This window comes from Sorex fumeus, unplaced genomic scaffold (assembly GCF_029834395.1).
Source record: "Sorex fumeus unplaced genomic scaffold, SorFum_2.1 ptg000021l, whole genome shotgun sequence".
NCBI lineage: Eukaryota > Metazoa > Chordata > Mammalia > Eulipotyphla > Soricidae > Sorex > Sorex fumeus.
The window spans coordinates 5644977-5671687 of record NW_026606078.1 but is presented as its reverse complement, the minus strand read 5'-3'; the positions used below and the strand labels follow the sequence as shown (position 1 = coordinate 5671687).

General features: G+C 42.8%; 1 protein-coding gene across 1 annotated transcript in view; it reads right to left on the bottom strand.

The window, feature by feature from the left end:
* TBCE (tubulin folding cofactor E) overlaps window positions 1-24937 on the bottom strand; it is a 76355-nt gene extending 51418 nt beyond the window's left edge. The window contains exons 1-2 of the mRNA XM_056113640.1: window positions 24883-24937; window positions 839-971 (exon numbers count right to left, since the gene is read on the bottom strand). Coding sequence (XP_055969615.1) covers window positions 839-938 — 100 coding nt within the window. The 5' untranslated portion in view covers window positions 939-971; window positions 24883-24937. The remainder of the gene's footprint in view (window positions 1-838; window positions 972-24882) is intronic.
* Window positions 24938-26711: the final 1774 nt, after the last annotated feature.

The window sequence follows — 26711 nt, the reverse complement described above, 5'->3', positions numbered from 1 at the left end:
ACCATCTCAAGTCTCCAAATTCCCCAAGAGATAACAACACTAAAACTAGGTCACATAATCCCTCTACAGTGGCTTCTTTTTTATTTATTTATTTATTTATTTATTTATTTTGGTTTTGGGGGCCACACCCAGCGGTACTCAGAGCTTACTCCTGATTCTGAGTTCAGGCATTACTGCTGGCAGAGGATCACACTGGTGCCAGGAAAGGAACCTGGACCAGTTAAGGCACACATCTTATCCACTGTACTATGGCTTCAGTCCCTACACTGGCCTCTAAGTGTTCAAATGAAAGGAAAAGTCATCTGATTCTCACTTTAAATCAGAAGCTAGAAATGATTAATCTTAGTGAGGAAGGTATGTTGAAAACCAAGACAGATTAAAAGCTAGGCCTCTTGCACCAAATAGACAATTTGTGGATGCAAAGGAAAAGTTATTGAAGTAAACTAAAAGTGCTCCTCCAGTGAACATGCAAATAATAAGAAAATGAGCTGGGGGGCTGAAGTGGATAGTACAGCAGGTAGAATGCTTGCCTTATATGCAGCTGATCCAGGTTCAATCCCTGGCATGGGATATGGTCCCCAGAGCCTCACCAGGAATGATCCCTGAACACAAAGCCAGGGGGCACACCAGTTGTGGCCCAAAAACAAGCAAACAAAAATACTAAGTGTACAAATCAAGTCATGGTAAACATAAGATATTATCACCCTAAAAAAGATAACTACATATAAGACATCTATAAATTGGTTGTTAAATTTCTTTAAAACTAGTGTTATAAAGCACTATTTAGAATCTACACAAAAACAATATGATAATATATACAGAAAAAAAAAAAGATTACCTGCCACAGGAGGGACAATGCCAGAAAAACGCACTGTTGCTTGTTCTCCATTAACTTCAACTCTTCGACCAATGACATCTACCTCCAATGTATCATTCATTATAAACAGTCAGAATCCAGAATATGAGGAAATCTAGGGAGAAAACAATAACACAACTGTGAAGGTTCAGTTCCACTACTACTCGAGGGCCAGTCATCAAGAAACAAATTCTCATGTTCTCAAAACAACCATATTCTTTCTAAGGTTTATTTGTTTGTTGTGGGGCCACACCCAGCAATGTTCAGGGGTTACTACTGACTTTGCACTCAGGAATTATTCCTGGCAGTGCTTGGGGGACCCACTGGAATGTCAGGATCCTGTATTCAAGGCAACTGCCCTACCTGCTGTACTATCACTCTGGCCCCTAACGCTTTATAAGGAATTTTTAATAGGAAAAGGATAGAGAAGAAATGGTGGAATGAAGATTCCTTCTTTGCATAACAATGAATTCCTTAGTGGACTGGTCTCTACAGGCAAATTCATCTTATCTATGAACCCAAACAAATTAAGTACAAAATGAAGAAATCTGTCCCGTTAGACTTTGAGGCAGCGCTGAAATTAAAGTGTCCTTGTCTAAAAGTTGCGGTTCCTAATTTCTGTAGATGAGTTCTAAAAACACGACAAGGGCCTGAAATAGTACAAGGGTTATAGATTTTGCCTGGCACAAGGCCAGTCTGGCTCAATCCACACCACCACCAAGAGTGATCCCTGATCAGAGTGGGGAGCTCTTCAGGGTACAGCCTCCAAGCAAAACAAACAAACAAAAAATACATATAAAACCGACAAGCTATAATTGCTTTTGTGTTCGTGAGGTTTTGTTTGGCAGTAGTCGGGGGTTAGCTCTAGCTTTGTGCTCAGGAGTGACCTCTGGCAAATCTCAGAGCACCATATATTGTTCTAGGTATTTTAACCAGGATTGGTGGGATGCAAGGAAAGTGCCTTATCCTATCTACACTGTTTCCAACCCCTTAATTGAATTTTTTTTTAAATGTTAACCTCATATAATGTTCTGACCTACTTACTCTTCATATTTTGGTGAAAAGATGAAATAAATAGGTTTATATAACATCTCATAATTTGATTTTACTTTATTGTCTAACTGTATTTTTATAATCTAATAGTTTCTTAAATCATGTTTAACTCCAGTTAGTTTACATCACGTGACTGATCTATTCTGTCACTCACTGGAGGGGAAGGGAAAGAAAAAAGAACTGAAGAGAGCAATGAAAAAAAACAAACCAACATGAATACTGTTCCCTCAAGCAGGGAGAAAAACAAATTCAGACCTAGGAAACAGAGGCCAAAGCAATAGTACTGTAGGTGGGGCATTTGCCTTGCACATGGCTGACCCAGGTTCCATCCCGACATCCCACATGATCCTATAAGCACCTCCAGGAGTAATTCCTGAATGCAGAGCTAGGAGTAACCCATAAGCACCGCCAGGTGTGGATCAACCCCCATCATCCCCAAAAAAGGCGAGAGATTATACATATAATCCCCACCATTTATGCAGATTACATTATGTCTTTATGAATATAGAGAAACAAACTTAACCCTTTCCCAGTGGATATTTAAATATTTGGGGCTTTTTTGACAATGAAAGGGATTAGGAAGATAGAGGTGCTGGGCCTGATGCCTGGCATGTCTTCACATGTTTTTCACAAGCTTAATTTTTTTTTTATTTAAGAGGTCGGATGGAGTACTTAAAAGTCACTGAGGAGGACCAGAAAGATGGTACAGAAAGGTAAGGGATAAGCATGTGGGTGCCACACCCTGGTTTGAATCCCTGACACTAAATATGGTCCCCTAAGCACCTCCAGGACTCATTCCTGAGCGTATAGTCAGGAGAAGCTCCTGAACACACTGGCTGCGGCCCTAAACACCCCCAACCAAACAAAAAAAAAAGTCACGGAGCGGATGGAGAGATAATACAAGGGACATACGGTGCCTGCTATCTGGTTTTAAGCTCCTATATTGCCTATGATTCCCCAAGCACCACCAGGGGTCACTCCGAAGCAGAGTGAGGAGCAACCCGAGTACCGCTGGGAGGAGCAAAAAAAAAAAAAAAAAAAAAACTAAGGAAGGGGGATGCCTAGAACAGCCTTGATCTTATAGTACTGGGAGAACAGAGAAGAAAGGAATCAAGTCGGGAAGAAAGAAGATGAGAAAGGAAAGTAATGGGAGAACAGGGTCTCAGTTATACTGATGTGGGAGAGTGGTATAGTTATATATCCAAAGGAGAGACTTAACAAGACTGAAAGTATGATATCTAAACTGCAACCACAGAACTTTGAAATGTGCCTGTGAAGGAAACTGGGGCTTGGGAGGCAAGAGGTGGAAAGCATGGGAACACTCATAGGTGGGGGGAAGTTGATACTGGTGGTGGAATTGATGTCAAAATATTGTATGCCTAAAGCCCATCAATCAATAAATTTGTAAATCAGTTCTTAAATTAAATTTTATTTTGTTTTGTTTATGGGGGGCCATACCCAGAGATGCTCAGGGGGTTTATTCCTGTCTCTGTACTCAGGAACTACTTTTGGAGGTGCTTGGAGACCATATGAGGTGCTGCGGATTGAACCCGGGTTGGTTGTGTGCAAGGCAAGTGCCTTACTCACAGTTCTACCTCTCCAGCTCCAAATTAAAATAATAATAATAAAGAAAAAGAAGAAGAAACAAATCAACATCATCATTAGAATGCAAGTTGGTACAGAGGAACATAGTACAACTTGGTTTCATCACTATCCTTGAACACCGACGGTGGTGCCTGCCCTCTGAGCACAGAACCAGAAGCACATACCTGAGTACTTCCAAAGTCTCCTGCCTACAAATAAATGACCAGATTTCTCAGCATAATTTATAGATAGTACAATTCTCATCAAAATCCCCATGGTGTTTTTCTTTATTCTTCTTTTTTTGTTCTTTTTTCAGTTTGTTTTTGTTTTAGGTAACATCTGTTGATGCTCAGGGCATATCCTGTACTTAGACATCACTCCTCGAAGGTTCAGGAGACCATACAGGGTGGGGGGAGTTGAACCCTGGATGGCCACATGCAAAGCAAGGCAAGCACCCTACCTGCTATAGTATATCTCCTATCCTCCCATGACATTTTTCAAGAACATAGAATTCTTCTGAAATTTACATGGAACTTTAAAACACCCAGATTATCCAAAGAAATCCTAAGGGGAAAAAAATGGAAGGCATTGCAACCCAGGCATTCATATTTACTACAAAGCTATTAAAATTAAGACTGCACGGTCCAAGAATAAACATATTCTCAGATCAATAGAATAGAATTGAGAACACAGAGACAAACCCTCACATGCAAGGGCAGTTAATTTATAACAATGGGGCTAGGTACATGGAATGGAGTATGAAAATCCTCTTCAATCATGGTGCTGCAAACACTGGATAGCCACATGCAAAAAAAAGAAAGAAATTTGACCCCTATCTCACACCATACACAAAGATTAACTAAAATTAATTAAAGTCCTGATATCAAACCTGCTTCTATAAAATGCCTTGAGGAAATCATAGGCAAACTTCTCCAAGATCTTTACCTCAGAGTTTTCAATAATACAATCCCTCTGGCAAAGATAACAAAAGTATAAGCATATGGGACTATATCAGACTAAAAAGTGTCTGCACTGAAAAACAAATGAGGTCTAAAATAAAAAGTTACAACACAAATTTGGAAAAAATATTCATTCATCACCTCAAAGGACTACTGCCCAATATAAAGCACTCTCAAAGCTCAACAACAAAGAGCAAACAACCATATTAAAAAGATGGGAAGAGGGGCCAGGGTGATAGCACAGCAGATGGGGCATTTGCCTTGCGCGTGGCCAACCCGGATTTGATCCGTGGCATCCTATATGGTTCCCGCCCCCTCCGCCCCCCCAAGCACTGCCAGAAGTAATTCCTGAATGCAGAGCCAGGAGTAACCCCTGAGCAATGCTGAGTGTGACCCAAGGGGCAAATAAATAAATAAATAAATAAATAGGAAGAGGAAATAGGAAATAGGAAGACAATTACTAAAAGATGACATCAAGATGGCCAATAACATATGTCATCATCACTGACTATCAGGGAAATAAAAATCAAAATAACACTCAGATGTCATCTCACACCACTTGAGATTGTTCTATGTTAAGAAGTTTGGAAACAATAAGTGCTCTAAGGGATGTGGTTAAGAAAAGGAATGCTCGTATATAGCTGACGGGATTGTTGCTTAGTTGCTTAGTTTTCAGCCTCCTTGGAAACTGGTTTCCAAGCTTCTCACAGTCAAGATCATTCTGTTGTTCATTGATTGCCTCAAGCAGGCACCAGTAACGTCTCCTTCGTCCCAGCCCTGAGATTTTAAAGTGCCATATTCAAGGCTCTTTCAGGGTTAGAAGAATGAGACCCATCATTGTTACTGGTATTTGGCATATTGGGCACACCACGGGGAGTTTGCCAGACTCTGCCGTGTGGTGTGGGCAGATTACATTCGGTAGCCTGCCAGGTTGTCCAAAGTAAGAATGAGATAATAAGATGTCGCTTCCAGGAGCTGGGTTTTGTAGTCTCTGGGTCTTGGCCGTTGATGGGATTACACGGCGCCAGGGGGTCAGTTGGCGGGTGTAACCCCTGTCTACCGGAAGATGGAGGATCTCGGTGGAGGATGCTCAGTCCCAATCCGAGCAGGCTTGGAGATCTCAGCCCCAGGACCCGCATGCCTTTGTTCCTCTGCCAGTACCTTCGTGCATGTGGAGAGTGGTCGCAGCATGGTTGTGGCTGGTTCTGGAGGTCTTCGGCTGCCGGAGCTCTGCTCGGGGCAGGGAGAGAAACTCAACCCCCCCACCCCCCAAGGCCCTGGCAAGGACAGCCAGGCACAGGGGTAGGGGACTCTGCCAAGCCTCTCAAAAATTGTAAAATAGAGTTTCCAAATGACCCCACCTCTAACCCATTAACACAAAAACTTTATTTTGGGGGTGGGAGACAGGGGTTTCCCATACCCAAGAGTGCTCTGTGGCTATTCTTGGCTCTCTGTTCAGGGACCATGGTGTTGTTCAAGAGGTCTATGAGGGGCCAGGGATTAATCCATGGTTCGCAGCATGCAAGGCAAATGTCTTACACACTGTACTATCTCTCTGAAAAAAAATGTTTTTCAACTGCAAGGACATATGCAAACCTGTATTCATCACTGTATTATTTATAATAGCCAAGATACAGAAGCAAGTCAAGTGGCCAACAAGAGAAAAGTGGATAAAGAAACTGGTATGGGGTCTCAAAAGATACAGTGGATAAGGTACTTGTCTTGTAATGGCTGACCTGAGTTTGATCCACAGCACCACATCTGGTACTGGAGACTGAACCCAGTTTGGCCACTTGTGAAAATAAGCATCTAGGCCACTGTACTACCATTTCAGTCCTTAGTTCTGTTTAATATTATAAAGATATTACGTTATAAGGACAGAACTCAGTCTGCAGGATAGAAATTCTACTTCTCCTACTTTCTAGTTATGGGGAACTGGATAATTTTATTATTTTGTCTCAGCTTTCTCATCATTAAACATAATATTATTAGCCCCATAACTGTATAGGGCTAGTGTAAGAATTAAGTAGGTTAGTGCCAAAGAAATAAAGCAGGGGTTAAGGCTCTTGCCTTACATGCATATGGTCCCCTAAGCACCACCAGGGCTTAATCCTGGTTCTGAGCTCAAGGATTCATCTTGATGGGGTCGAGGGGACCATATCTGGTGCTGGATTCAATCTGGCTTGGCCAAATGTAAGGCAAGTGCCCTCCTCTCTGTACTCTCTTTTCAGCAATCCGTGACAGTCAGGAGAAAGTCCTGAGCACAGTCAGGTGTGACCCATCCCTCAAAAAAGAATTAAATAATTGACTATAAGAAATATACATATTAGGACAAATCTTCCACCTCTGAGTTGTCCCAGGTAAGCCTGGTTTCTGGAACCTTCTGAGGATGGGAAAAGGCTAAGTACTTGTCTTGCCAAGGGGCCCAGTACCCAAACCTCCCTTCCCACCCAAACACCCCCTGCAAAAAAAAAAAAAAGAAAAAATTATATAAAATTGCTCCCTAACTCCAAACTCTCCTACAAGGCAGTAATAATTAAAACAGCATGGTACTGGAACAAAGGCAGAGCTGTAGACCAATGGAACAGGGTTGAATATACTGACATCTCCCCCCAAGCATACGAGCATCTAATCTTCGATAAGGGGGCAAGAAAAGTGAAGAGGAGCAGGGAAAGCCTCTTTAACAAATTATGCTGGCAAAACTGGACGGCTACATGCAAAAAAATGGGCTCAGATCTCTGCCTAACTCCATATACAAAAGTAAGATCAAAGTGGATTAAAGACCTCAACATAAGACCAGAATCCATGAGGTACATTGAGGAAAAAGTTGGCAAAACCCTCCATGACACAGAAGCTAATGGTGTCTTCAAAGATGTCACACCGCTGGCCAAGCAAGTGAAAACAGAGATAGACAAATGGGACTATCTTAAACTAAGAAGCTTCTGCACCTCAAAAGAAACAGTGACCAAAATACAAAGACAGTCTACAGAATGGGAAAGGATATTCGCCAAATACACATCTGATAAGGGGTTAATTTCAAGGATATACAAAGTACTGGTTGAACTCCACAAAAAGAAAACATTCAACCCCATCAAAAAATGGGGAGATGAAATGAATAGAAACTTTCACAAAGAAGAAATCCGAATGGCTAAAAGGCACATGAGAAAATGCTTCACATCATTAATCATCAGGGAGATGCAGATCAAAACCACAATGAGATATCACTTCACACCACAGAGACTGGCCCATATCCACAAGAACAAAAGCAACCGGTGCTGGCACGGATATGGTGAGAAAGGGACACTCCTTCACTGTTGGTGGGAATGCCGACTGGTTCAGCCCTTTTGGAAAACAGTATGGACGATTCTCAAAAAAATTAGAAATTCAGCTCCCATTTGATCCAGCAATACCACTCCTGGGAATATATCCCAGAGAGGCAAAAAAGTATAGTCGAAGTGACATCTGCAATTGTCTGTTTATTGCAGCACTCTTTACAATAGCCAGAATCTGGAAAAAACCTGAGTGCCCGAGAACAGATGACTGGTTAAAGAAACTTTGGTACATTTACACAATGGAGTAGTACTATGTAACTGTTAAAAAAGATGAAGTCACGAAATTTATGTACAAGTGGTACTACATGGAAAGTATCATGTTAAGCGAAATGACTCAGAAAGGGATAGACATAGAAAGATTGCATTCATCTGGGGAACATAAAGTAACAAAATAGGAGACTAACACCCAAGAATAGCCGAGATTAGTACTAGGAATTTTACTCCATGGCTTGGAGGCCAGCCACACATACTAGGGGAAAAGGGAGCTCAGATAAAGAAGGGAACACCAAATAAAGGTGTTGGGAGGATCCTCCCAGGATGGGAGAAGCATGCGGAAGGTAGACTATAGACTAAACATGATTGTCACCCATTGCCTCTTTTGCAAACCACAACACCCAATAAGAGAGAGAGAACAAAAGGGAATGCCCTGCCACTGAGGCAGGGTGGGATGGGGGGATGGGGGGTGAGAGGGATACTGGGATCCGTGGTGGTGGGAAATGGGCACCGGTGGAGGAATGGATATTTGATCATTGTATAATTGAAACCCAAGCACAAAAATGTGTAAGTCTGCAACTGTACCTCATGATGTCTCACTATTAAAAATTTTTTTAAATAAAATAAAATAAATAAAATAAAAAAAGATAAAAAAAAGATATATAAAATTGTACCAAAGGCATAAGGCAGGCTTCCAACCATAGAGTAATCTTCCTGGCCCTTGTTTCTATTGTCCTTGGGTGTTAGTCTCATATTATATAATTTTATATTCCACAAATGAGTGCAGTCATTCTATGCATTATGAGCTGAGGGAGAAAGCAGCTGGTATAGAAAGGGATCACTAAGTCAATGATAGTTGGGGGGTTCACATTGGATGGGAGATGTGTGCTAAAAGTAGATAAAGGAACAAACATGATGGCCTCTCAGTATCTGTATTGCAAGCCATAATACCCTAAGTAGAGAGAGAATAAGAAAAAAATTGTCTGCCATAGAGGCAGGGGCAGAGGTGGGATGTGTGTGTGGGGGGGGCAACAGGGTACTGGGGACATTGGTGGTGGAAAATGTACACTGGTGGAGGGACGGTTGTTCAATCGTTGTATAACTAAAACTCAAAACATTAAAGTTTTGTAACAGCTCATAGTGATTCAATTAAAATAACAATAATTGAAAAAAAAAAGCAGAAAGAAATTTGTACCAAAATCATTGGTTTGAAGTCTGAAACACTGTCCCCACACTGACACTACTTATCATGGTATTTATCAAATAAAAAACCCAATAGCTGGGGAAATACTTCATGGCATTTTAGAAACTTTAAGCAGAACTGCCTGTTGAGACAGTCAAGTAGTCAGCACTTTAACATGTTAACTTTCCTGTCAAGAACATGAGGATGTATAAGCTTTCTTTTCCAAGGAACTTACACTCTAGGTGTAAGTGTATAATACTTTTGTATGTTCAACATTTGGACATAAAATAACAAAAAAAAATTAGACAAAAATGTTGGGGGGCTGAAAATAGAGTACAGTGGACAGGGTACTTGCCTTACACTCCGCCAAGCGAGGTTCAATCCCAGCACCAGATATGGACCCTAGACCCCATCAACAGAAATCCCTGAGCTCAGAACCAGGATTAAGCCCTGAGCACCACAGGGTTTGGCCCAAAAACAAAAATTTAGGAGGGTGAGATGAGTGAAGCTCCTGTGCTGAACTTTGGAGGCAAAATAACCAAGACCTAAACTTGTAAGACAAAATTAGTTGAAGGCTACAATTCAAAGCTATTTTTTCTGGCCCTAAGGGGTCTCAAGAGAGCACACAGCTCTTCTTACAACTGAAGGTGTTAGGATGAAGCTGAATTGTAACTGGACACATGGTGTACAGTGCCAAATCAACTCCTGGTCACAAACATAACAAAACAAGAGTGATCTGGGCAGAGGTAAATTATACCTACAAAAACAGTGGCATGATGATACACTGAAAGTATAAGTGAATCACACACACAAACAGAAAATCAAATCAAACACCTGGAAATTAAACAGCTCAGTACTGAACAACTAGTGGCTTAGAAAGGAAATTAAGAGGAAATGAAAAGATTCCTGGAAACACACAAGAACGAAGACATGAGTTATGAGAACTTATGGAACACAGGAAAAGCTGTTAAGAGGAAAGTTTATAACTTTACAAGCATTACTCAGGAAGGAAGAGTGAGCCCACATAAGTGGGCTCACAGCTTAAGATCTTGGAGAATGACCAACAAAAAGAGCCCAATCCAGGCAGGAGGAAGGAAATAATAAAACCTAGAGCAGAAATTAACAAGATGGAAGCCCAAAAAACAATCTGAAAGATCAATAAGACCAAGATATGGTTCTATGAGAAAATAAACAATATCAATAAACCTCTAGCACAACTCACAAGGAAAGGGAGAGAAAAAACCCTAATAAACAGAATCAGAAATGAAAAGGGGGACATCACAACAGAAACTACAGAAATTCAAAGAATCATCAGGAATTATTTTGAGAGTCTTTATGCCACGAAACAAGAAAACCTTGAGGAAATGGATAAATTTCTGGATTCCTATAGCCTCCCAAGGCTGAACCAAGAGGACCAGGTGTACCTGAATAGACCTATCACTATTGAGAAAATTAAAATGGTAATAAAAAGTATCCCCCCCCCAAAAAAAGGCCCAGGTAGATTCACTAGTAAATTCTTCCAAATCTTTAAAAAGGACCTACTCCCAATCCTTTTCAAGATTTTCCAGGAAATTAAAGAATCAGAAACACTTCCAGTTTCTATGAAGCAAATATCACTCTAATACCAAAAACAGACAGAGATACCACAAAGAAAGAAAATACAGGCCAATATCCCTGATGAATACAGAGACAAAGATCCTCAATAAAATCCTAGCAAACAGAATCCTAGCAAACTCCACAAAAAGATCATATGCCATTGTAGGATAACAGTGATTTGTGGTCACTCCTGGGTTACACCCATCACAGTGCTTCCCGAGGCACTCCATTCCTGTGTGCTTCTCTTTAACCTCTTCTCTGTGCCCTCTTCCCCAACCAGTTAATCATCATTTTCCCCTAAGCAGTACCTGTGACTTGTAAAGTCAAATTTCTCAGAAATCTCTGATTTTGTATTTGTAAATGAAATACTGCTTTTCTCCTTCTCGTATATCCTTTTGCATAGTTTACTTCAGAGAATCTCCTTTTTGTATAGATACAGAAAGACAGTTACTGCTATGCTTTTTGTAACTTGGGAGTTAATTCATCGATTGCCTCGAGCAGGCACCAGTAACGTCTCCTTCATCCTAGCCCTGAGATTTTAAAGTGCCATATTCAAGGCTCTTTCAGGGTTAGGAGAATGAGATACTGGTATTTGGCATATTGGGTACGCCACGGGGAGTTTGCCAGACTCTGCCATGTGGGCAGGTTACATTCAGTAGCCTGCCAGTTTGTCCAAAGTAAGAATGAGATAATAAGGTGGGAGTTAATTAACTCTGACTATATCACTCCTAGGAATCTATTTTCTCAATTTAAGCCTCAGCTGCCCTTAGTTTCTAGCACCCTAAAAAAAAGGGTCCCAACGAAGGACTGGATGGACCTAGGGCAAGCTGTGACTTACCCTGGCATCGAAACAGGACAGGCCAAGAGCTTATTACTTAACTAATGTTAAGAGCATGGTGATGGACAAATTCTGTCATGATCAAAAGAGTAACAATTGGATAATGACCCTGCTTAGAATTAGGAAAGACTAATCTGGCCTGAGCACTGTAGTCTGAGATCTATAGCGAGATGTCCCCAGGAAAGCCACCCTATAAGCTTAATGTATCTCTTACTGTGTCCATACAAAATGGCTAATATTAAGAAGTAGAATTAAGATGAATGTTTAAATGGTTATTGTACTACGGAAAGGAGAAACACACCCCTAGACGACAGTATTTGGCCCTTGTGCAGAAGATGGAGATCTTTAGAACAGCTTCCTCGGAAGGAAAGACCTTTACATATGCTGACTGTGCTGCTTCACCTGGGTTTAACTGCTACAACCAATGCTTGGGGTTGGGTGAAAGACCAAGAATGCCAGATGAAGCACAGAGAGACTAGCATGGGGGACAGGAGGAGATGGGATGAGGGGCAGTGTGAGACTGAAATGGGGCGCTTAGTGAGACTAGAACAGACGCATGGGAAGAATGGAATAAATGGCAACTGATCACCAACCAGTCTGGCGGTCCTGTTCATGCATCTGTTTACAGTGGATACAGGCTGAGGTAGGAAAGTGGCTCATGGCCACCAAACGCACTTGGGTGGTGGGGGAGGAAGAACACCACTGCAGCCAATCACTTATTTATTTTTGATTACATACCAAAACCAAGTAGAATTCATCCCAGGGATGCAAGGATGGTTTAACATTCGCAAGTTAATCAACATAATCCATCATATCAATAAAAGAAAAGATAAAAAACATATGATCATATCAATAGACGTAGAGAAAGCATTTGACAAGATCCAGCAACCATTTAAAATGAAAACTCTCAGCAAAATGGGAATTGAAGGAACTCCCTCAATATAGTCAAAGCTACCTACCATAAGCCCACAGCAAGCATTATTCTCAATGGGGAGAAACTAAAAACCTTCCCTCTAAGAAAGGGGACAAGACAAGTTTGCCCACTCTCGCCACTCCTATTCAATATGGTACTAGAAGCTCTTGCCATAGCAGTTAGGCAAGAAATAGATATCAAGGGCATCCAGACAGGAAAGGAAGAGGTCAAGCTATCACTATTTGTGGATAATATGATACTTGATCACTTGATCACTTGACTTCCCGTTAATCATCGATTTGCTTGAGCGGGTGCCAGTAATGTCTCCATTTGTCCATGTCGTGTGCTAGTGTAGCCCAATGGCATCTGTTCGTTCTAGGAACACAAAGAGCCTCAAACCAATCGTTCAGGGTCTTGAAGAAGTCTGGCCATCTGGTAGGTGGGCAGCTACGCGGTCTTTAGACATCCCATGGAATCCAGTCAGTAATGGCTCTAGTCCAGCGGTTGTCTCCAAATCTCATTATGTGTCCAGCCCATCGGATTTTCGACACCTTGGCAAACAAGACAGCATCCCTGATTCTTGACCGTCAACGGAGGTCGGACTCTGGATTCTTTCTCTCATTTGAGTGAAACATGATACTCCAAGCATAGCTCTTTCAATTCCTCTTTGGGAGACCCGAATACTGTTCTCATCCTGTTTGCGTAGGGCCCAGGTCTCTGAGGTGCATGTTAATGTAGGAAGAGCAGTGGAATTGAAGAGATGTGCCCAGAGCTGGAGGTTCTTCGTCCTCTTAGCTATTTCTTCGATGCTCTTGAAGGCGTTCCAAGCCACTCTCTTCCTCCTGCGCAACATAGGTGCCAGGTCATTTGTCATGTTGACTTCTCAACCTAGGTACACATAACTGTTGCATTCAGGGATGGTCGTTCCGTTGAGAGCAAATGGAGCATCAGGAACAAGGCTGTTTCTCATAAACATTGTCATGGTGAGATTCAGCTGTAGTCCGACTTTTCCACGCTCATGGTCGAAGTCGGCCAGCATTTGTGTTGCTTGGTTAATGTTTGTTGTTATTAGAACGATGTCATGAGCAAAGTGGAGGTGGTGTAGTTGCCAACCATCTAGCTTCACTCCTATTCCTTCCCATTCCAGTCATCGCATGATGTTCTCGAGGGTGGCACTGAAGAGTTTTGGTGAAATGGTATCACCCTGCTGAACCCCTCTCTTGACATGGATGATCACTTCTTTGTAGAATGGTGAGATCCTGGTAGTGAATCCGTAATACAGCTCATGGAGGATCCTGATGTATTGAGTTTGAATGCCCTGATTGGCTAGGTCTTCAATGACCGCTTCCGTCTCAACAGAACCAAAGGCCTTCTTTAAATCAATGAACGTTAGACAGAGCAGCATCTTGAACTCCAAAGAAACCTCAATGAGCCTGGTTATCCTGTGGATATGGTCAATGGTGCTCAATCCTTAAAACCAGGAGTCCCACCCTATCCTGCCCTGTTTGCTTCCACCAACTGCCAGAGACCCAGGGATTGGATTGCGCACAGAAGACCCACCCTACCCCTACCAGTACCAGATAAATACCTCACTGGCAGACCTCCACTACCTCCACTACTCAGCCGCCGCCACACTCCAGGAAGCTTTCTGGATGCTCGAGCCGAGACTCACGCACTACTGAAGCCCCACAGAACAGATAAGCGGAACGCTAAGACCTTGGACTCCAGGCTCAACGGACCCGGGGATGGAGATCCTCTGCTTGTTCCCACCAATCACAGGTGATTAAGGGATTAAAACCAGGAGCCCCACCCTACCCTGTCCTGTCTGCTTCCACCAACCACCAGAGACCCAGGGATTGGATTGCGCACAGAAGACCCACCCTACCCCTACCAGTACCAGATAAGTACCTCACCAGCAGACCTCCACTACCTGCACTACCCTGCTGCTGCCACACTCCAGGAAGCTTTCCAGACTGCGCAGCCACATAGCAGCTGCGCGACACATTATAAGACACTTAATACCCATCTTCTAGAATTGCCACACCATATTTGATAGGTGAGTATCAACTACCGAGAGTATTCCCCCTGCACAGCAGAGCCTGGCAAGCTATCCAGTTGTGTATTTGATATGCCAAAACTAGTAATTACAATGGGTCTCATTCCCCTGACCCTGAAGGTGTCACCGATATGGCAGCGTTGAGAAGGATGAGAAAGGAGAGGCTGATAAAATCTCAAGGCTGAACTAGGCTGCCAAATCAAAGAAAGACAAAAATGATTGTCTGTACTTTCAATGCACATACACTAGCATCAAGCGCGAAAGATCAAGTACGACATCATTGGTCAGACCGAGACAAGAAGGCATCAATCACATCATGCAGTTTTCGACACAGGAGAAGAACTCTTCCTCGGAACATGCAATAAAAGAAGCATCGGAGTCATCGGTATCCTTGTCAACATGAACTTGGCCATGAGCATTGATTCACTCAAATGCCTGAATCAGACAATTACACTTCAATAGATGTGGCTCACTGCCGGCAATTTCTATCTTCGTTGTCTATGCACCAACATCCAATTATGATGAAGGAGAAATTGAGAAGTTCTAGATGGAGCTGGAGAAGTTCTATAAAGAAGACCACACCTTCTACAAGATCATTGTCGGTGATTTTAATGCCAAGATAGGACTGAAAAGATCAGCCAAAGTACTCCACATCAGGACCCATGACCTAGAATGGAATGAACAGCGTGACAGATTGTCTGAGTTCATCATGTTGACCAAGACCATCTGTGGTAACTCACAGTTCCAGAAGGCCGAATCTAAACATTGGACATAAGAGTCTCCCGGTGGATGGTTCCACAATGAAACTGACCATATCATATTCAATCGACAATTTTGCCTGACCAACGTCGCTGTTGTCCCAAAATTCCAAACAGGATCAGACCACCGTCTCCTTCATGCAAAATTCTACTTCACAGAGCAGGGAAAAAAAGCTGCAAAGTTTAAGAAGAGAACTCCCAGAACGACCACCAACTGGAAGCTCTTTGGCACTATTGCTGCAACATGGGAAGATGCCGTTGTTGACAACACTGACAAGGAATACGATTGACTGGTTCAGTACCTCCATGATTGTGCAAGGAACACCAAGAGTGAAATATCACAAAAAAAAGCCTGTCTTTGAAAACTCTTGAGCTTATTCGACAACATGGTTTGGCACATGCCTCAGGCAACCGCAAGCGAATGTCCAAGATCGCAAAGCAGTGCAGAGATGCGATAAAGGAAGACCTCAAAGATAGAAGAGCAGCAGTGGTGGTAGAAGCAGCAGAAACTGGGAAAAGCATTCGTAATGCCCACCTGTCCTTCATCAACTACAAGACCAAGATGACTGCCCTCCGACGTCCTGATGGATCTATCACATCTTCCAGAAGGGCAATGGAGAAGATTATCCATGACTTCTACTCAGATCTCTTCAATAGCCACGTCCATCTGCCCACATACCAAATTCCGCAGGATGGATATGTCGTTCCCAAAGTTCTCTCTTCTGAAATCCAATACACCATTTCCTTGGTAAAGAAATAAATAGCACCTGGCCCAGACAAGGTCAGACCTGAACACCTGAAGAACCTGCCGTCAGTACTCACCAATACATTGGCTCGGCTCTTCACACACTACCTGTCTGAATGCAAGGTTCCATCCCAATGGAAAACCAGCAGGATTGTACTACTGTACAAGAAGGGAGACATCCACAACATTGGCAACTATTGCCCAATCTGCCTATCGTCTGTCATCTACAAGCTGTTCACTCGAGTCATCCTGACTAGGATTGGCAGAACACCAGATGAAGGACAACCATGAGAGCAAGCCGGGTTTCGAAAAATATGATATTATATTTAGAAAATCCTAAAGACTTTACAAAAAAGCTCCTAGAAACAATAGGTTTGTATACTAAAGTGGCAGGCTACAAAATCAACACCCAAAACTTCATGAAAGAGAAGAAAAATATTTAAAAAAAAACAATCCCGTTCACAAGTACCGGGCTGGAGCAATAGTGCAGCGGGTAGGGCTTGCACGCAGCCGACCCGGGTTCAATTCCCAGCATCCCATATAGTCCCCTGAGCACCGCCAGGGGTAATTCCTGAGTGCAGAGCCAGGAGTAGCCCCTGTGCATCACTGGGTGTGACCCAAAAAGCAAAAAAAAAAAAAAATCAAGTACCTCAGAATCAGCTTAACTAAAGAGGTGAAGGACCTGTACAAAGAAAATTACAAAACACTACTTCAAGAAATAAAAGAGGACACTAGGAACTGGAGACTCATTCCCTACTCATGGATCAGGAGAATTAACACTGCCAAAATGAAAATACTCCCCAAAGCATTATACAGATTTAATGTGGTCCCTATAAGGATACCCATGACATTCTTCAAAGAAATAGACAAAACACTCCTGAAATTCATATGAAACAATAAACCCCCACGAATAGCTAAAACAATCCTTGGGGAAAAAAGAAGATGGGAGGCATCACCTTCCCCAACTTCAAACTGTACTACAAAGCAGTAGTAGTAATTAAAATAGCATGGTATTGGAAGAGAACAGACACCCAGACCAATGGAACAGAGCTGAATATTCTGTCACAGACTCTCAAATATAAGATCACTTAATCTTTGATAAAGTTGCAAGAAATGTGATGTGGAACAAGGAAAGCCTCTTCAACAAGTGGTACTGGGAAAACAGGACAGCTACCTACAAAAAAACTGGAACTCTAACACCAGGTGCAAAAGTCAGATCAAAGTGAATTAAAGACCTCAATATTAGACCTGAACCCATAAGGTACATGGAGGAAAATGTAGGCAGAACTCTCCATGACATTGAAGCTAAAGGCATCTTGGAGCTGGAGCAATAGCACAGCGGGTAGGGCATTTGCCTTGCACACAGCCGACCAGGGTTCGATTCCCAGCATCCCATATGGTCCCCTGAGCACCACCAGGAGTAATTCCTGAGTGAAGAGCCAGGAGTAACCCTTGTGCATTGCCGGGTGTGACCCAAAAAGCAAAATAAATAAATTAATAAAAGAAGCTAAAGGCATCTTTAAGGATAAAATACCACTGACCAAGCAAGTGGAAACAAATATAAACAAATGGGACTACATTAAACTAAGAAGCTTCTGTACCTCAAAAGAAACAGTGACCAAAATACAAAAAGAGCCCACAGAATGTGAAAAAATTACTTACCCACTACCCAACAGATAATGGGTTAATATCCAGGATATACAAGACAGTAGTAGAACTGTACAAGAAAAAAAAACCAACACCATCAAAATATGGGGAGAAGAAATGAACAGAAACTTCCTCAAAAAAGAAATACAAATGGCCAAAAGGCACATGAAAAAAAAATGCTCTACATCATTAATCATCAGGGAGTTGCAAATCAAAACAACAAGATATCATCTCACACCACAGAGACTGGCACACATCAAAAAGAACAAGAACAACCAGTGCTCATGCGGATGCGGGGAGAAAGGAACTCTCTTTCACTGTAGGTGGGAATGCAAGTGGTCCAGTCTTTCTGGAAAACAATATGGTCATTCCTTAAAAAACTAGAAATTAAAAAAAAAAATTTAAAAAAAAAAAAAAAAAACTAGAAATTGAGCTTCCATACAACCCAGCAATACCATTTCTGGGAACATATCATGGAGAGCACAGTAGAAATGACATCTGCATCTGGAAACAACCCGAGTGCTTGAGAATAAATGACTGGTTAAAGAAACTTTGGTACATCTACACAATGAAATCCTATACAGCTCTTAAGAAAGATAAAGTCACGAAATTTGCTTACAAGTAGATGGTCATGGATGGTCATACTAAGTGAAATGAGTGAGAAAGAGGGGAACAGACATAGAATGACTGCACTCACTTGTGTAATATGAAACAACATAAGACTAACACCCAAGGACAATTGAGACAAGGGCCAAGAAGACTGCTTCACAATTGGAAGTCTAACTCATGAGCTGGGGAGAAGGCAGTTGGGATAGAGAAGGGATCACTAAATTAATGATGACTGAAGGGATCAGTCGGGATGGGAGATGTATGCTAGAAGTAGATAAAGAACCAAACATGATGGCTTCTCATCTGTATTGCAAACCATAATGCCCTTAAGTAGAGAGAGAGTAAGAGGGAAATTAGCCATAAAGATGGAGGAGGGATGGGATGTGGAGGAGGGATGCTAGGGACATTGGTGGAGGAAAATGTACACCAGTGGAGGGATGGGTGTTCAATTGTATGACTGAAACTCAAACTTGAAAGCTTTTGGAACTATCACACGGTGATTCAGTTTAAAAAAAAAAAAACGGTGGCATGGTTCAAGCCAAATTCCAAAGTAAATTTCCGGTGAAGGCCTCTGAACACAATGTGTTGCTATAGTCCTCAAAGATTTAAACTTATTGAAAAGTAAGTATCTACACTTATTGAAAACTGCAGATGTGTTTTTTTATTTAAAAAAATGTTAGGACACCACCCCAATCCACCCACTCCACTCTCCACTACTGGAAAACCCAGCAGCAGCATCACCACCAACAACACCTGCCATTTTACTGGTAGATAAACAGCCCAGATCCACAGCTAGTTTTGGAAAATACATGACATTCCCAAATCTTCCCACGTAGACCATTCCAGGACAACTCTATGCTGTGGGGTATTCTAGAAATGGGGCCAGGCAGATTGCCCTTTCTGCCTGAAGACACAGCAGCCTGTAAGACCACAGAATAAGACCAGCTCCTTTGTGTTGTAACAAAAAATATAAAGTAAATTTGTGCCTGCAAGAAGTCAGTCCTGGGGCTGGAGCAATAGCACAGCGGGTAGGGTGTTTGCCTTGCACGCAGCCAACCTGGGTTCGATTCCCAGCATCCCATATGGTCCCCCAAGCACCGCCAGGAATAATTTCTGAGTGCACGAGCCAGGAGTAACCTCTGTGCATCTCTGGGTGTGACCCCTCCCAAAAAAAAATGATCCCTGAGCACAAAGCCAGGAATAAGTCCTGAGGATCATGAGGCATGTGTCAAAAAAGCAAACAACACCAGTCTCTCCCAAAAAATGCCCAAAATATCACTTGCTTTTACCACTTACAATGTTACAGTTTAAAATGTACCACTGTCTCCCGTTTGTTCATCGATTTGCTCAAGCTGGCCCAGTAGTATTTCCATTGAAGCTTGTTGTTACTGTGTTTGGCATATCAAATACATCATGAGTAGCTTGCCAGGCTTTGCCGTGCAGGCGAGATACGTATCTCAGTAGCTTGCCAGACTCTCCAAGACAGGCAGCCAGATCGGCCAGGTCTGCTGCATACTATCGGTGGATAGTCCAACGGGTAGGGCGTTTGCCTTGTACACGGCCTACCCGGCTGACCCAGGTTCGATTCCTCCGCCCCTTTCAGAGAATCGGACAAGCTATCGTGAGTATCTCGCCCACACGGAAAAAGCCTGGCAAGCTACCCTTGACGTATTCAATATGCCAAACACAGGAGCGATAGCACAGCGGGTAGGGCGTTCGCCTTACAAGCGGCCAACATGGCCGACCCGAGTTCGATTCCTCCGCCCCTCTCGGAGAGCCCGGCAAGCTACCGAGAGTATTGGATATGCCAGACACAGTAACAACAAAGTCTCCAATGGAGACGTTACTGGGCCCGCTCGAGCAAATCGACGATCAACGGGAGGGCCTTTACCTTTACCTTTACCCAATTTTAAACAAACCCATGTGACACTCTCTAAGTATTTAATTCATCACCTTAACCATTCTAGTGTGCTTTGTTGGGGGAATGAGGGGCTCTCGAGTAGTGTTCAGGACCACAGCCAGTGATGCTTGGGGGTCTATGGGCATACAACTAGCAATGCTCCAAAGGCCCTGAGTACTGGGGATCAAACCTGGGTCAGGTGATTATACCCTAATCCCTTTATTATTTCCCCAGCCTCATCTTGACCATTCTTAAGTATAGTTCAGTTATGCTAGATATATTCCCATTATTGTGCAATCAAAAATCAAAGTTTCTTCATCTTGCAAAACATAAACTTTATAGCACCAGAGATGTGGCTCAGTGACAGAGTATTTGCGTTCAATGCATGGGGCCCTGAATTCAATTCCTGGCACAAAAAAAAGACGAGAGGGAGAGAGAGAGAGAGAGAGAGAGAGAGAGAGAGAGAGAGAGAGAGAAGAGGAGGGGAGGGGAAGGGAGGGGAAGGGAGGGGAGGGGAGGGGAGGGGAGGGGAGGGGAGGGGAGGAGAGGAGAGGAGAGGAGAGGAGAGGAGAGGAGAGGAGAGGAGAGGAGAGGAGAGGAGAGGAGAGGAGAGGAGAGGAGAGGAGAGGAGAGGAAGAAAATTGAAACTTAACATATACTTAAAAACATACTTAAGGGGCTGGAGTGATAGCACAGTGGGTAAGGCATTTTCCTTGCACAAGGCCCAACCTAGGTTCAATTCCCAGCGTTCCATATGGTCCCCCGAGCATGGCCAGGAGTAATTCCTGAGTGCATGAACCAGGAGTAACCCCTGTGCATCGCTGGGTGTGACCCCAAAAAAAGCAAAAAAAAAAAACTTAAAATTGAAAATTGAAACTTAACACATACTTAAACTTAACAACTGTTTACAATTAAACAACCCCTAATGTCATTTCTGCAGAGGCCTTTCCTGTTTCTATTCATGCATTGACATCTCAAATGAAATCATACAGTATGTCTTTAAGTAACTGGCTTCTTTATCTTAACTTCCTACCATCCTTTAACGTAATTCATGTCAAAATCAAAGCCTGTGTCCCAGTTGCATCACATGTTCGTGGTAGTTTCTTTGCTTCACATACTGAATTGTCTTCCATCATTCTTAAGAGCTCCTCAAAAAAAAAGCTTTAGGCATATCCAAAGAAATGATAAGCATGTGAAATAGAACTGGGGCTGGAGAGATCAATGATCTGGTGTGCATGCTTCGTAGAGAAGGCCCTTTGACTACCCGTATCCCTCTTGAGTACTGCCAAGAGCAACCCCAAGCAACAAGTTGGGAGTAGCTCCTGAGCACCAACAGTGGCCAAAAAAAAAAAAAAACAAACATAAACAAACAATGGTTAAAACAGTCACCAAACTCACAAATTTTATGACAAAACTGTATATAAATAATTAAAACTAATGAATCAGTTTTTCTGTCTTTTTTGCACTTTCAAAAACCACTAATATTCCCCGAAATCTAAAATCGCTCCTTGGCAGGGTGGGATGGGGGATAGGGGGTGGCAGGGATACTGGGATCAGTGGTGGTGGAGAATGGGCACTGGTGGAGGGATGGGTACTTGATCATTGTATAACTGAAACCCAAGCACAAAAATTTGTAAGTCTACAACTGTACCTCATGGTGTTTCACTAATAAAAATTAAAAAATAAATAAAATAAAATCACTCCTTGACAAATTTATTCCAGCACCTTCTAATAACGGAAAATTGTGTTTTCCCTTACTGGTAATTCTAATCTTAACTCTTGTAATAATCATTTCACTCTTAATTTTATATTTACCATAATGTTTTCTAATGGATTCTCTTACACATTTCCCAGTAAGGAAACATAGCAAAGTATCACACTTAAAAAAAAAGGGGGGGGGGGGGGCTGGAGAGATAGTATAAGATTAAGGCAACTGTCATGCACACAGCTAACTCTAGTCAGTTCAATCCTTGGCTAAATCACTAAGAACTGACTGCCAGGAGTGATCCCAGACACAGAAACAGGAGTAAGACCTAAGCATCACTGGGTGTGGCCCAAAACCCCACTCAAAATAAAAGAAAAAAGTGCAGTGTATAATTATAAATATTCCATTAAAATATAAATGATTAAGTAGACTTAAAGAAACCAAAAAGAAAAAAAATAATAAAAGCACAGAAAATAGTTAACCACTAGTTTTATTGTTGAATTTTTACATTTTACAAAAGTAACTTAGTACTGAGATGAAATAGGAAACCTGCTTAAAATGAGCTTAAAAATAAAAAAATAAATTGTTCGATAAGGGTTAAACAGCCAGATACTGTTCTAGATCCTAAGAATATAGCAGTAACCAATAATTCTTAGAAGATTCTATTCTGAGTAGACATAATGACTTAGAAAAATTAATAATTCCCATGTTATGTTATATATGAGCACAAGAAAATGAATGCAATGAAGATGGGAAAGATACAGGAAGACCCTCACTGAGGTAATGTTCAAAAATTATGAAATTGGGGGTCAGAGCGATAGGACAAGCGGGTAGGAGGTTTGCCTTACACGCGGCCAACCTGGGTTCGATCTGCTGCATCCCATATGGTCCCCCAAGCACCGTCAGGACTAATTCCTGAGTACAGAGCCAGGAATAACCCCTGAGCATCGCTGGGTGTGACTCAAAAAGAAAAAAAATATGAAATTGGTAAAACAGTTGAACCATGTGGAAAAATGAGGGGAAAGTATTCCTGGCAAAAGGACACAGGTATAAATATCCTGGGGCTAGATATGACTGAGGAGGCCATATAGAGCAAATAGAAGAGTAGCGGAGATGAGACCATAGATGAGGCAAGACTGGATTATACTGGATTATACTGGTTCTTTGGGTGAAACTTCAATTTGTAAATTCCCCACCCAATTCAATCCCCAACACTGCAGGATCCTCAGAGCACCACTAGGGTTTTCTTGAGCGCTGCCGCCACCACCACCACGACCACACTTCTGTGTGACTCTGGTGGGCCCTTGCACCACTGGGTCTGAACAGCATCACAGAATCATGAAATCTGGTTGGTCAAACACTTGAGACTGGCCCTGGCGGCTCCCTGAACACCTCTTGGGAGGCCTCCCTCTCTACAACAACCCCTCCAAAAAAGACTGACTGAATGAAGTAGGTCATTATCACGAGATTTTTTTTTTAAGAAGGGAGATAAAAATATAGATTCATTTTAAGAAGATAGAGGATTTTTTTAAGGAGGGAGCTATAAATATATATATATGTATATTTTTTTAAGAATGACTAGAGGGGCTGGAGCGGGATCACAGTGGGTAGGGCGTTTGCCTTGCACACGGCCAACCCGGGTTAGATTCCTAACATCCCATATGTCCCCCCTGAGCACCGCCAGGAGTAATTCCTGAGTGCAGAGCCAGGAGTAACCCCTGTGCATCGCCAGGTGTGACCCTAAAAGCAAAAAAAGAATGACTAGATGTTGTGGTGGAAAATGGTAAAGATTAGTTAGGTGGCTATGAAATAATAGGCAAGAGGAAGGTGAGGAGGTGTTGGGAGATCTGGAGAGATTTTGAAGGTGGCCATCTGCAGGATCACCCAATAGGTTATAGGTATGGTATCAAAGAGATGAGTCAAGGATTACCTTGCCCAAAGGTTCAGACCTAAGCAAATTATCTCAATAATGACTGTAAGTACCAGCACCAAAAAAACAAAGATAGACAACTTGAATTATTTTTTTAAATCCCCAGAGGTACAAAAACCAAAAGTTGGGACCAGTATCAAATAAACGAAGGGGCCATGGCTCTTACAAATATCAGACCAAAAATAAAGAAATCAAAGTCTGGTGTCTATCTATCTCGGACTCCGACTCCTCGTTAACGTCTCTGTAACTTTTGGCGTTTGTGAAATCTTTCTTCGCGATGGATGGAGGCGGCTGTAACTTCCTAGGGAGATGCCACACCTTCCTTCGGATCCGCCCACAGCTTAGAATAGCTCCTAGTTTGCTAACAAACACCAAGTGCATTTAAAGCATTATTTCTCCCTCATCACAAATGTTAAATGCTTCGGAAGGGCAGGGCTGTCTCTCTCAAGCCTGGGGTGGACACAGACACACACACATACATACATTCATTCATTCATTCATTCATTCTCATTCTCTCTCCCTCTCTCTCCTCCCTGTTTTCTCCCTATTCTCTCTCGCTCCCGCTCTCTCTACCCCTTTTCCCCGTTTTCTCTCACTCTCTTTCTCTCGCTTGGTCTCGTTCTCTCCCTCTCCCCATCTCTCTCTGTTCTCTCTTCTCCCCCTCTTTTTCCTCTGTTCCCTCTCTCTCCCTCCCTCCCTCTCTCTCTCTCTCTCTTGTCTGTCAGATGTCTGAGTCTTTGTCAGATCTCTCTCTCGCTCCCTCTCCCCCCTGACCCCCTCTCTCCCTCCCCCGACCCCCACCCCGCCGACCCCTCGCGCCAATAACCAGCTCGCCAACACCCACACCCACCCACTCCGGCCCGCGCGTTCCGGGTTGGTTTTAAGGTCCAACACTTCCAGGAAAGGGGGGAAAAAGTGTGAGAGAGCACTGCAAAGAGAGCATCGGCCACGAGTCAAGCAGGCCCGCTCAGCTCCCTCCTCTCCCCAAGCTGCCGAAGTTCTCACCTGCCCGCGGCTGGCCCGTGCCGCTCCGCGCGACGCTTCCGGTCTTGACAGGAAGCACTTGCTCGGGAGAGCGGAAGTCCCGCCTCCGGAGCCGGGGCGACGGGCTTATTCCAGCGGCCTCGTCAGCCTCTGTCAACCAAGCAGCTCAACCCTTTTGCTGCACGAATGAGCCCCTCAGACCTAGAATGATAGAAGGCAATGAATACTTTGATAATGTCTATTGATCACGAAAGAATTACTTGTCCCTTATGAAAATAAGTGCCCGGTATATCGAGCCCCTTTAAGGATGTTTGTGTTGGTCACAAAAAATATATAATGAGGCTTCAAAAACTATCAAGTGGAGGCTGGAGCAATAGCACACCGGGTAGGGCGTTTGCCTTGCACGAGACGGACCCGGATTCGATTCCCAGCGGCCCATACGGTTCCCTGAGCACCACCAGGAGTATAATTCCTGTGTGAAGAGTCAGGAGTAACCCCTGTGCATCGCCGGGTGTGACCCAAAAAGAAAAAAAAGAATTTATTAAAAAGTAACAAGTGAACTAAATCATAATTGAAAGAAAATGCAATGATTTAGGAGACATGTGGGACCAGTGGGAGGGGGATCTGTGGGGTGGGGGGGCGGGGCGGTGAAGAAGAAACATAAATGCGAAGGGTTGGGAATCTGCCTTGAACGCAGTGAACACAGGTTCCCACCTCAGCATCCCATATGCTACCCTGAGCCGGCCTGAAGTGATCCCTGAGCACTACCGGGTGTGGTGCAAAAAAGAAAAGGAAAAGAAAACCATAAGTGTCATTTCTAAGTGTCAGTTTTCACATTACTAACCCAGCAATGGAGAAATTTAATAACACTGCTGGAAGATAATCTTCAAAGGAATGTCAAAGTTAAGCAGGATTTCTACAAGGAGGGAATCGATCTGACCTGTTATGAATCCTTACAATCTTTTCTTGGATGGGAACCAGGTAGAGCACTTGTCTTGCAAGTGTGAGGCCCTGGGTTTGATGACAGCCACTGCATTCGAACAAAATTGTTTTTATTGTTTAGTAAAAGGACAAATGCCAAGAGACCATTTTCCCTAAAACAAACTTTCAGAAACTTGGTCGTTTGAAATCATATCAGTGAGAATGGAATTCCACTTCTGTCTGGCAGAGCTGAGTCATATGAGTCACTTCAACCCTTTTCCAGTAAGGATATAAAACTTCAAATAAATGGTTTTCAGATAGAACTTTCCACATTTATTTTAGCTTTATACTTTCCAAGTATCCAAAATTTTTCAGACTGTTTCATAGCCCAACTCTGACACTGCTTCTTACCCTATTCTGTAGCACTGTCCTCCTGTTGTTTATCGATCTGCTCGAGTGGGCACCAGTAACACCTCCATTGTGAGACTTCTTGTTACTGTTTTTGGCATATCGAATATGTCACGGTGAGCTTATACTGTACCAAAAATTATACTTTTCCCCTTCTTTTTGTTTTTGTTTCTGGGCCACACTTGGCAGTGCTAGGGTTCCCTGATAATTATTGGGGGTAAAGGGTCCCTTTTGAAAGCGCTTAGTACCATGCAATTCTAGGGATCAAACCCAGGTCTCTTACATGCAAAGTATATACTCCAGTCATTTAAGTTATCTCCTTGTTTTTTCCTTTCTTTTCAATTTAGACATCTCCAGTGTCTCTGGGGTATATGTATTGCCTTTGTTTTAGGAAAAGAACCACAGGTGTGAATATCCAGAAAATAACATATGCTTGAGGAGGTCATACAGTAGAGAAAGAGGAAGAATGGAAGGATAAGAGGAATGCAGGGCAGAATCACACAAGAACTCTGGGACCATCC